The 12,740-nt window shown below is 35.4% G+C and overlaps 1 protein-coding gene across 11 annotated transcripts in view; it reads left to right on the top strand.

Annotated features, from left to right (window-relative positions):
* LOC109057125 (inositol polyphosphate-4-phosphatase type I A-like) overlaps positions 1-12,521 on the top strand; it is a 47,491-nt gene extending 34,970 nt beyond the window's left edge. For 7 of the 11 annotated variants that reach the window (XM_042725620.1, XM_042725619.1, XM_042725618.1 and 4 more), the window contains 6 exons: positions 547-670; positions 865-1,132; positions 1,283-1,380; positions 1,485-1,597; positions 3,328-3,482; positions 5,514-6,367. In XM_042725620.1, coding sequence (XP_042581554.1) covers positions 547-670; positions 865-1,132; positions 1,283-1,380; positions 1,485-1,597; positions 3,328-3,482; positions 5,514-5,694 — 939 coding nt within the window. In that variant the 3' untranslated portion in view covers positions 5,695-6,367. Of the gene's footprint in view, positions 1-546; positions 671-864; positions 1,133-1,282; positions 1,381-1,484; positions 1,598-3,327; positions 3,483-5,513; positions 6,368-11,124 lie in introns of those variants that run through there. The other 4 variants (XM_042725626.1, XM_042725627.1, XM_042725625.1 and 1 more) reach the window with 1 other exon arrangement.
* The last annotated feature ends 219 nt before the right edge of the window (positions 12,522-12,740 follow it).

The raw sequence follows: 12,740 nt of genomic DNA, 5'->3' as shown, positions 1-12,740 counted from the left end.
TTCCTAATGATTTTTGGCATAAAAGAAAAATCTATAATTTTGACCCATACAATGTATTTTTTGCTATTGCTACAAACATACCCGTGCTACTTAGCACTGGTTTTGTGGTCCAGGGTCACAAATTAAGATATTTTTAATAAAACTTGAGAGATGTCTGTCACTGAAATGAAAGCCAATTCAAAAAGACTGTAAAATAAATTGATATGAATCAAGCAGTTGTATGTGCACTAATCAGTGCTTATGTGGGAAAAAAGCATAAATTAAATATTTTCATCATATTAAGTGATCAGGTCTCTTGAGAAGACTTTGATACATATGGATTTCTTTTACAATGTTTTTATGAACTTTTCATAGTGTCAAAGTTTTGGATGAATGGATTTTCATTGGAGGGAGAGAAATCACACAGTTTCATGAAAAATATCTTCATTTGTGTTCCGGAGATTCACAAAAGTCTTACGGGTTTGGAATGAAATAGTTTTTTTTTCTGTCATTCTTTGACAAATGTCTTCTTGCTCTGTATTTTTCTTTCTTTTTGCCTCTCTTAAGCTCACAGCACTAATTTGTGGCTTCATCATCAAACTGAGAAACTGTCTCCGTGACGACGGTTTCCTGAGACAGCTTTACACCATCGGTCTGCTTGCTCAGTTCGAGTGCCTATTAAGTACTTATGGTAAACACACACTTACACACATACAGTATGCCAGTACTTTGAACCTGGATACACAGTGACCACTGAATCTCTTTTATGAGAACTCATTTAGAGCACAATTCTTATTCATTACATCTATGTGAGTGAAGCGCTCTGTTCTGAAACATGTTACACTGGCTACAGTGGTTTTGCTTTGTTGTGTGTATGTTTCACAGGAGAGGAATTAGCCATGTTAGAGGACATGAGCATAGGAATATTGGATCTTCGAAACGTGACATTCAAGGTGACGCAGGCCATCTCTACCTCTTCCCCCGACATGCTGCCGGTGATCACCGGAAATAGAGACGGGTTCAACGTTCGCATCCCGCTCCCGGGAAGCATGTTTGATGCATTGCCAAGGGAGATCCAGAATGGCATGCTGCTGCGGGTACAGCCGGTGCTGTTCAACGTGGGCATCAACGAGCAGCAAACGCTCGCCGAGAAGTGAGTCCTGATTATGTAAAACACCCCTCAAGAGTGCTTGCATAACATCAGCAAATAACATTATATCATAACTGTTTGATTTATCTGATCTCTTTTTCAGTTTGGCATACACTTGTGTTCAGATTGAAGATCGAAATGTTTGTGTTGTAGGTTTGGAGACACATCGCTTCAGGAGCTCATCAATGTGGAGAGCCTGGCACGTCTTGGCTCTTACTACCAGCAGTTCAAAGAGGTTTTACCTGACGACTGTAAGTCATCACTCTTCTCTAATGTTTTTTTTCCCTCTCTACATGACGAAAAATAAATTTGAATTATGCAAGTCAGTCTGGTTTTAATTTTCTGTCTCTCTCAGGTCTTCCTCGCTCTCGTAGTCAGACGTGTCTCCCAGAGCTGTTGCGGTTCCTTGGTCAAAATGTTCATGCTAGGAAAAATAAAAATGTAGACATCTTGTGGCAGGCTGCAGAGGTAACAGTTCTTCTACTACTGAATTATAGTCAAATAATTGCTCAAACCCATTTGGCATTGTTTTCATTTAAAACTATTCTCATTTAAAAAAAAAAAAAACTTCATCACCCATAGTTTTCATGTCCAAAATAGAGTAAAATCCATGTTTGCGTACAAAAACATCTCATTTGTACTGACACCTCTGAAAATAGAAATATTAAATGTTTACGTTGTGAGGTGTCCTCTTGCAATCCGTTTTAATCACAGCAGTTCTCTTTATCACTAAATTATTGTATAGTTATACATAGAGAAGAAAAGAAACTGCAAGCCTATGTAAAACCCTGAAAAAATAAATCTTCGTTACGAATAATCCAATAGAAGTCAAATATAATTTGCATTGATGTATTTTGCTGCAGTCTTATGCACATACAGTAGGCATAATGCTTGTTCAGGTATATTGGCGGATCACATTCAGTCATTTTGCATGTGTAGTTATAATTAAGCTACATTAGAGTCGAGCTACAGTGTCTAAGAATACACATTGCACGTCACCTCTGTCTTTTGACATAAGCGCACAACATTGAGGCCAGATGTAGTCTGATAATTATGATTTCAGACAGTTTACATTACATTTTTAAAAGACAAGTTATTGTTGAAGCTAAAATCTAACATTTAGAGTACATATACTAAGTGTAAACTATGTTGCCAAGTCCTCAGTATTCCTGTGTAATCAGGCTAAATGCCGCGGGTAGAAGTGACCCAAGTAATGTGATATTTAGCCCCTGGAGTGCGAATTTTACCAGGGGAGCCCAGACAAAAATGTGTATTTTACCCCCGGAATGAGATTGGGCTAGTTTTGATTAGCAATTGGGCGGGTTCACACACAAAAACCAAAAAACCCTGAGTGTAAACATGGAATCGAAACAAAAGTGCACACACATCCCTGGAAAAACTCTCGAACAGGGTGATTGACAAAAAATTGATAATGAAAATACACCTGGGTTCCAAATATACAAAAATTTAATAACAGGCTATCACATAGGTGATGTTTTGAGCATGCAAGCTCTTCATCATATTTTAAGTGTAAAATGACAAAACTTCCAAGGTGCCAACAAAAGAAGACTTAAATTGTTTCATTAAAAAATCTTTAAAAAGTTAATTAATTAAAAAATCGTTATATATATTAAAATGCTAAAATCATAAAATATTAGGATACAAACTGAAATCCTATCCTAATTCCTAATCATATATATTAAAATGCTAAAATCATAAAATATTAGGATACAAACTGAAATCCTATTCTAATTCCTAATCCTAATTCTTTATTTCTTCCCCAATAATGTTTTTATTATTAAATAATATACAGAATAAGAATTTTAGATGCTCTGGGATCACAAAATGATTTATCTTTAATTTAATATATCAACACTCCTAGTTTCTGCTAATAAAAAGTCTGAAAAGCTGTATTATCATAATTACAACAGAAATATCTGTCTTAGCCAATTTTATTGAATATTGTGTTGGATCATGAGGGGGCCTTCAAGTCAAAAGGATTGAGAACCACTGGGTTAATTGCTGCACCCTTAATAACATGAACATATGAAGTCAAAAAGTGTATATATTGCATCTGAAGGCCTTTTAATAATCCTAGTGCCATTTTCCAAAGATACTTAAATGCTGAACTGGAATGAGTGTGAATATGGTGAATATGTGAATTTGCTGTAACACAATATTTGTGCCCCTTCACTCAGATTTGTCGGCGACTAAATGGAGTACGTTTTACCAGCTGTAAAAGTGCCAAGGACCGCACTGCTATGTCAGTGACTTTGGAGCAGTGTCTGATCCTGCAGCATGAGCATGGCATGGCCCCACAGGTCTTCACCCAGGCCCTTGACTGCATGCGCAGGTAAGACTCCTGAACAACTGCCTGCACTTCAGTTCATAAGCATTGCACGATTTGGGGATGTCTCTCTTTTTCTTTTTCTCTTTTCTTCCTTTCACTTTCTCTCTGAAGGATACCCTCCAATGCATCATCCCTCATTGCTTGTGGCTTCTTGGTGTTTTCAGTAACACTTTTCTGTCTTTATTGCTTTGTGGCTTATGTGGCTTAATGTGTTCATTACTTTTATATTTACTCACTCGTTTAGGGTGTTTGTTCCTTCCCACTCCACAATTCCATATTTCATCCCTTCTCTCCACGCTTTACGAGAGGTGTAAACACAAATAAATTGCTCCTGTAGAGTGTGAGGAAACTGCTGAAACTTTGAATCTGCTGATTTGTTTGGCTGTGTGCTTGCCAGATGTTCTGTGCTTATAAATATGGGTATAAAATTGTCAGTTTTGTCACATAATTGTCTCCTCTTGTCTCCTGTGCAATCTAAGGACAGATCTAAACAAACATATGTAGTTAAATTTGTATAGAAAACTGTTTATCTGTCCTGTTGAAGCTGATGAAAGAGACAAGATGAGTACAGGAAGGTTTCATTGCTGTTTTATAGTCTCAGTAAATACTCAGTGGTAACTCTTTGCAATAAGGTTTAATTCATTTACATTTGTTAATGCATTGGGTGTCATAAACTAGCAATGCACAGTTTACAGCATATATTCTTCTAGATAATGTTAACTTCTACATACACCGCTGTTTGGTTAGTAAGATTTCCTTTTTTGAAAGAAATTAATTATTTTAAGCAAGGATACATTCAGTTGATTTAAAGTGACAGTAAAGACATTTATGATGTAAAAGGTTACACGGTTTCCACAAAAATATAAATCAGCACAACTCTTTTTAACCCTGACAATAATAAGAAATCACCAAATCAGAATATTTGAATGATTTCTAAAGGATAATTTGACTCTAAAGAGTAATAGATGCTGAAATTTTCACTTTGCCATCACAACAATACATTTCATTTTAAAATATATTTATTAAAAAAGTTGTAATAAAATTTCACAGTATTACTGTTTTATCTATGTTTGTTCACATAAATGCAGCCTTGGTGAGAATAAGAGACTTTAAAAGACAATAAAAAGTCTTACTGACCCCAAACTTTTGAATGGTAGTCTATACTAAAACATTTTGATTTGTATAAATTTGATAAAGTATTCAAACAAAAAAAAAAAAAATAATGAATTTATAAATTAAAAACCTAAAAATAACCCTATTCTTACCTTACCTAAAGTAGGTAAGAATAAATGCTGTAAAAATGTTCTTTATTGTTAGTTCAATGTCTAATTAATTAACCGAGGTTAATAAATTGGATGTTAAGGTAAAGTTCTACCCACAATGCACTGTGCTGTGCTGCTGTCCCCTGTGTGTATGAGGCTGAGTGACTTGAAATGAATAATCTCAAAGAAAGCCAGCAGTCTATATGTACCTAAAAATGTACTCTCCTTCACAAGCCTGGATACAAAACAGATGGATGCAGAGACACTGTACACAAGATTGTTTTTATGTTCGCAGTTGGTTTGTTATGATGGCTCTGTTGGCCTGTTGCATGCTGGGAGGACACAGCACGCTTGATTTGCATGGCAGCAGCAGCCCTACATACGCCCCTTCTGTCCAACATGGAGAACCAATCTCTTTAACGTTCTTTACTTTAAACGGCAGAGATGCAGAACATCACTCTTAATTTTCTCTTTCTTTATTCTCTCTCCTTCCCTTCTCTGTGTCTGTATTTCTTTTCCTAATTCACATTGTCTGTTTTATGTCGGATTTACTTTTTGTTTGCATCAACATCTGACGGATGGATTCAACTCGACACCTTTTCATTGTGTCTGCAATTAATTTTTCATTTCGTTTTTACTTTACATTCATGTTGGAACCACGCCAATGGTCACGTCACCACATCCTGTGCATGTCGCCCCATTCTGTTTGTCTTCTCTGACCCTTGCTGCCGCTCCCTCGTCCCCGCCCCTCCGTCCCTGCCCCTCTCTGCAGCATTGGGACCAGGGAGGGGGTAACTCAGAAGAACCTGAGCGGCTTATTGCCCATACGTGACTTCAGGCTGGACCCCAGTCTGCTCTACTCTCTGCCCCTTCTGGCCCTGAGCCCAAACCTGCTCATCGTCTGGGTGTTCCTCAGCATAGCCTACCTGCTGGCCAAACTCCGCTGCAGCTGAGCCTGAGACCCCCTTTTCCATTTTTCTTTCTCTCTTTCTCTCACCCTGGCAATCTCAGCACTTCCTTTCTCTGTTTTTCTGTTTCTTCCTCCTCTGGATGAGGAGCTGTGTGCAGACAATGCTGAATTCTTTCTGGTTGATTCAGCTCTTCTCTCTAACAGCCAGTCTAAAGGTCTTGGTGTTAATTTCTGCCTTACCTCCCTCTCTCTCTCTCTCTCTCTCTCTCTCTCTCTCTCTCTCTTTCGCTGTCTCTCTCTTTCTCAAGTAATCATGGATGAGAAAAGTTTGTACAGTAATTTGTGACATGACAAATATTCTGATTATTTTAGAGGATTCATTGAAAATAGATATTCATAAATATTTAAGATTTAACACTGATTTATTTATTCAAGACTAATTATTCTTATAATATTGAAATGTTTTATTTGTGTTATTATAACAAACTATTTTTAGGCACATGCATATTTGTGCTAGTGGTCAATTCAATATGTATATAATAGAGTGCATTAGTGCCCGCACACTTTTTCAGCAGCGTTTGTTCCGGAAATTTTTCCCCATAGGGATTTTCCTAAAAGTGTTTGTTAAAATATTATAAGCCATGTAACAAGCCAAGCAGCTACAAGGCGAATCACAACATCATGAACTTAAAATTTGAAGAAAAAAAAAAAGTAATTGAAATTTGACAAAAGACAAAGGTACAAAACTGTGTTTAACCGTTTCAGTGAGGAAAAGAACTACAATCCCATGAAGCATAGCAAATTACAATCAAGTTAAAAAACAATTAAGAAAAAATAGAAACTACTAATTTAAAGTTGATTATTACATCTATAGAAATTATTTAAGTTTATTCCAAAATATGCAATAAGTATTTTGACAGCATAGCAAATCAGTTATATCATCTGCATTGTTTATGGGATTGGGCATTCCCCACAAACTGTTTTGCCACAATTTGTTCGCCGCCAATCTCTGATTGGTGGAATTTTCTGTACAGAATCATGCGAAAAGATGACTTCAACAAAAGTATATACCATTCGATCTCAACTCACTGTACTTCTGTCTTTATAGGTTTATAAGTCATCATTAAAAATGAATTTCCCTAAGGAGAAAATTAACAGATTTTTACTTCCGGAATACGACTGTTGCACTCTATAATGAGATATTGTTATTCTGTAACAGTATCATGGAATTTTCCAGTGATTTTTGTGGTCGATTTTGTTGCGTCTTCCATGTGTTTCTATCTGAATGCAAAGATAAGGCCTGGCCAAAGCTAATCTCACCTATCATCGCACTTGCTTTAAAAATGTATTGCACTTTAGGGTATTAAGTGTGCCAATGTCTTCCCATGTTTGGCTGGAAGAACACGTTGCTCTTTTACCAAGATTGGTCAGCACTAACCTGTTTGCAGCCTTTTCAATGAGCCCATTAAATTTGGCCAAATAAGATTGTATTTTCAGTCAGGGAAATCTAAATATGCACTTGAGAATTGATTTTCATCAAGATTTTGTTGGACGTCTTTAAGGATGTTTTCACTGTCAGCTGACAGGAGGTACATGGCAGTAGTTTTAATAGGTATTTTGTGTAAAGGAATGTTCCGGGTTCAGCACAAGATCCGCTGACCACATCTGAGGCATGCAGTCGTTTATAAGATCATTTCGGCTTGTCTCTCAATTTGTAAAAACAAACAACCTTATTTACATGTATGCACTAAAGTCTAACATTGAAATACACAATTTTGAAAAAACAACCATGTACAGATTCCATTGTAAGTGTATTAATGTAAATTTGTTTCTTTTCTCAAATTGAGGCATAGATGACATGCTAGATGGTAAAAGTTAAATCTTTGTGTCAAATCTGGAACAAATCATGACAATAGCATCCACATGTTGCTTTAAGTAAAGACACTTATGCAGTAATGATGAATCGAATGTTTGTTGTTTTACATAAACTAATCACTTTGTTTCCTAATCATGACGTGCAGGCTGCAAATCATCATATTTCTTCCCTTCTTTATGTGTAAATATATATTTTATATGTAAAAGTTTACAATGAGAGAATTTTACAGAACTCACAGTTTAGTTGTGCTTCCCTTTGTGCCAAATTAGAAATGGCCTCTCTGTGCTTTGTAAAATTTGTCTGGCCACATGCCACGGCCAGTACATCTGCTGTTTACAAGTTAGCACTGCTTAAGCTTACATGCTCTAAACAGAGCTGCCCATTGCAAGAACTTGATATATAAAAAATATATAAAAGTGTGCATTTCATCTGACCCACTAAAGACATTGACTGTCTCAAAATATCTCCATCTGAGATGCTGAAGGGGTTCATTTATAATGATGTTGTGGCTCTGTGAGTCTATTTTTGTTTCGTTTGCATAAAAATTTCAGAGATAACTTCCAGATTTTTCCCTGTTTGTTTTAAATCATGTAGGATAATGTTTCGAGCTGTTTTCTGAGTACGATGTCTTCTACATTTAAGTTGGAGAAAGGTTTTGCTGACTGATTTTGACGTTTCATAGTCAGATACTGCCTAAGGTTTGGCTGATCACTGGTAGGTTTTAACAAATAGAATTAAAGGATAGATCTCAGTTTTGATTGTTTTAAAGTTTGATCATTGTTTTTAGGTAGGGCTGAATGATTATAAAATTGTTGATTATTTCCCATGATCGTGTAATCTCAATTATGAATTTAATTGCTGAAATTTATATTAAAACACATCTGCAAGTTATTACAAAAAATATGACTGATTCACACAATATATTAGAGGTCGACCGATTCATCGGTTTTGCCGATCAATCGGCACCGATAGTTGATTGGCGGAACTATCGTTTACCATCATGGTTGCGTCTGTTGCTGGGGTGGCTGAGAAGGGTTCGCTGCAATTATACAGTGCGAGAGCAGCCTCTAGATGGCGGAAATCACTAACAGCACGTGTTGTTTGTTTTGACATGTGACAATACACAGAGCGGGAAACTTCAAACACGCATTTAAATGCAGCCGACAGAAAATCCTGCCACGGAATAGAGTGCTATTCACATAGTTTTCCATTAAATTACATTATATTTGTCCCAAATCATTGTTAATGTGCATAATGACTTCACCCTAGGCTATACATTATGTATTGTGCTCTTTCTGTGGCTCTATACAATCTGTATGCTTCATATAGAGCTGTAATATAGATCGCACTTTCTCTTTCCCTTTGCTCTGTTTTTCTAAACACCAAACTTCAAACTCATTTATGCCACATTGTTCATTCTTGAAGCAAACTCCGTTTGGTGATTAAATAAACAGTTTTAGACCACTGCTTGAATTGAACGTGATGCGCCTGGTGTGTGACTTCTCCTAGACGCAGTGCTACGCTTTAGCCCAGTGTGTAACTTACATAAACATGTATATATATATATATATATATATATATATATATATATATATATATATATATATATATATTATATATATATATATATATATATATATATATATATATATATGTATGTGTACACACACACATTAGATTAGATAATCATAGCAGTGTTCTAAAATAGAAGCAAATGAAGTGTGAGAGTACACATACAATATCAATAATCTATGTATGTAATTTTAATGCTATGGCCTTGTGTACTGTAGATATTTAAAGATGGCCATCTTTAAGCATGACTGTTAAAATTAAATGGTAATACTTAACAGTAAAAGTCCATTTGTAATATTAATGAAAGCTGTAGAAGTATTGTTCCTAGTGTGTTCATTTCAACATTTACTATTACTAATAGGCTACATTTTTTTTTACATTAGTAAACTATGAAATAACTTTAATGATCAATATAATAATTAATATTAATATGTTTATTCAGTTACAAATATGGTTCAGTACTGCTACTGCTTTTTTAAAATAGTAAAGCACTGTTTTAGTTTTCGTTTAGTATCCATTTAAAAAACTATCAGTTGATTAATCGTATCGGCCAGTGTGGTCCAACCTAGCTATCGGTATCAGTAAAATCCATTGTCGGTCGACCTCTACAACATATATGTTTGTGAATGGTTACAATGTTAGACCAAATATATAAAGCATTCTAAATAGGTGGTTTACTTGATTAATTGTGGCAGCCATAATAATCAAACATTTTTGGATAAATTTTGCAGCCATAGTTTTAGAGAGAGGTTGTAGGTTTGAATTGATGGACTACGTTGTTGAGTGTTTTGGGAAATAAATAAGTTTCTTGGGTTAGGGAATAGTTTGGTGGACTTGTTAGGTTTGCTTGAATAATGAATGTGCTCAGAGGCAGCTCTTTTGTTTTTATTGAGCTTTCATTCTCTGAGAATCCTAATATATGCAGTGTTGTTTTTTATGCTTCTTACAACATTTGAAATTTTTTAAATATTATTTCAATATTTTTTAACAGTATTTGAAATATAACCTTTTACTCAAATATCACAAATAAATTCCTTAGCGCTACCTCGTTTTACACATGGATTTTTTTTTCTTTTACATTAAGTGGTCCATTAATGCAAAAATGGTAAATCTGTGATCATTTACATACCTTTGTATGTTTCTTTCTGTAGTGGAATTTAAAAGGAGATATTTAGTAGAGTGTCCAAGCTGCTCTTTTCAGTAACTTCAATATCATTCTGTTCATCACACAAGTCAAGTTATATTGCTTTTTTTCAGAACTTGATAGCCTCTGGTTCTGTTCTGATCCACTTTTTACTGTATGAAGCAGCATGAACACTCTTTAGAATTTCTCCTTTTGTGTTCCTTGGAATAAAGTCAGTCATATGGGTTCAAAACAATATGAGAAGGACACATTGCACTGATGTTTCATTTCTAACTGGTCAGTTTGGTAGACAAAGGCCTACACCCTAGTAAATCGTACCAAACCATGCTAACCGATATCATTTACATTTGTTACAACTCACTAAAGAAATTTATATGAATTGTTTTATTGTTATTATATGAATATTACTAAGATATTTATGTGTAAGCACATTTTTTAAAAAGAATATATTTATTTGTATAAAACGTTACGTGTAGTTGTAAAACAGAATTTTTGGAATCCCAATAAGAGGGACACTTGCAATGGTTGGCCTGATCAAATGTAATTATTTACCATACCCTAATACACAACCAATGAAGTCTGCTGATCTTAAAGATTTATTTTCATTTGTCAGATTTGCTTCAGAGCATTAACTGCCTATGTGCTACCTAAAAAACATTAGCATTTTCAACTTATGTTAAATGTATTTTAATGTGATTAGTTCATTTATTCGCTTTCTATGTTCACCCATAATACTCATGCTCATAACACTGCTGAGATGTCTGCTGCCATCTTTTGTGGCTGTGCTAATTTTTGCTTGTGATTTTTCTAAACATTGCTTCATGTTCTGTTTGTTTTCTACTTGTTTTCACACACTCAATCCCGCCCCTTTCCCCTACCAGTGAGGGCTGCCGCCGTGAGAATACCATGAAGAACGTTGGATGTCGCAAGTATGCATTTAACTGTCTGCAGCTGAAGGCCTTTCCTAAACTTTACAGACCTTCCGATGGCACTTTTGGAAAAGTGGATACTTGACGAGATGACTCTTGTTTAGCTAGAATACAGTAGGATCATTAATTACGATGTGACACAAGTCCTGCACATTAGAAATTCGAGCCTTCTTCAAGCTAAGCTACAGTAAATCCGCTCAACGCATAGGCTATTTCAATTTGCACCGATAGTTATTGAACATTTACATTTCAAGTGTGAGTTTGAAGTGAAAATGTTGACTGCATTGATTTGTATTAGTAGCAAAAGACTGCATACCTGATCAGTTCTCTTTCATAAGCTCAATATCACCGCACATACATACACATAATGGCTCTCTGTAGTGCACAATGAAGGGTTTAGTCATTTATTTCGGAATTCTGGCCCTTTATAATGCATAGTGGAGAGTTTAGACGTTTATGCTGTATTTCATATTGTATTCTTGACTATCAATAGCAAACTGTATTGTGTTTAGTTTAAGCAACACCTACTGCAGCATTACAGTAATCAGCGTCATGGCTTAGAGTTGTCACATGATTCTTCTTGCCTTGTTTATTCCTCTCGTGTGTGTATATTGAGGCTCCACCATTTTCAAGTGTCATTTCCCGTTCTCCCATAGACCAGCAAAAGAACTGTTGGGAAACAAACAAGCCTTTTTTAGGTTAGCATTGTGTGTTTTATTCGTTTTTGAAACCTCATACATTCAGACTGATCATGCATGGTCCATGCTCTCAGTTGCTTTAACTCTGAGGTCATCCTTTATGAAAACAATGCCCTCTTCACGTAAAAATAATGCACTTTTGGCACATTTCTTCTATGGACCAGCGAAGAAAACGACGATGTGAGATCAGTGTATCACTGTGTTCAGCTGGCAGCAACGACTTACAGATGATGCTGCCATTTTGTGCTCTACTCGTTTTAATAAGAGGTGCATTCAGAAATTGAATATCGATACATGGAGACAGGACAGTACAGTGCTAAGCACTTGTGAAATTTACTGTGAAATGTGAATCTGTTACAGTTTTGCAAATCATTTGTTACAAGTCATTTTGTGGTGCATATCACTGTTGTCATTTCTCGTTTTTGACACTGATGTTGTTTCAATTATTGTATGTTTATACACCATTATTTAAGAGAGATATGCTCACAGATTTTTGGATTGATCTTGATTTGTATTTATTTCTTTTTATGGTAATGACCTTGTATCTTTTATGATGACCTCTTAGATATATTATGTCTGTCTAGAACAGAGTTCTTGCTGTATTAAAATGCTGTCATCAATATCTGATGCCATTAAACAGAGAATATAAGACCAGTGTCATCTGTTGTATACTTCTTATCATGATAAAGCATGTCTGTTTCTGTGTCTGTGCATGTTTGGATCTAAAACATGGTTAAATATCTACTATAATGCAATGCATTACTTTTTTAAAAACAATTTACTTAAAAACTTTTCTCAAAATTCATGGTTATTTTTGAATGGCCTTTAATAGAGAAAGTTGCTTCATGCTCATAATGTAATTTATACTAC

Source organism: Cyprinus carpio, chromosome B6 (genome assembly GCF_018340385.1).
Source record: "Cyprinus carpio isolate SPL01 chromosome B6, ASM1834038v1, whole genome shotgun sequence".
Classification (NCBI taxonomy): domain Eukaryota; kingdom Metazoa; phylum Chordata; class Actinopteri; order Cypriniformes; family Cyprinidae; genus Cyprinus; species Cyprinus carpio.
The sequence above is the reverse complement of the archived record's forward strand: the minus strand, read 5'-3'. Positions and strand labels throughout refer to the sequence as shown.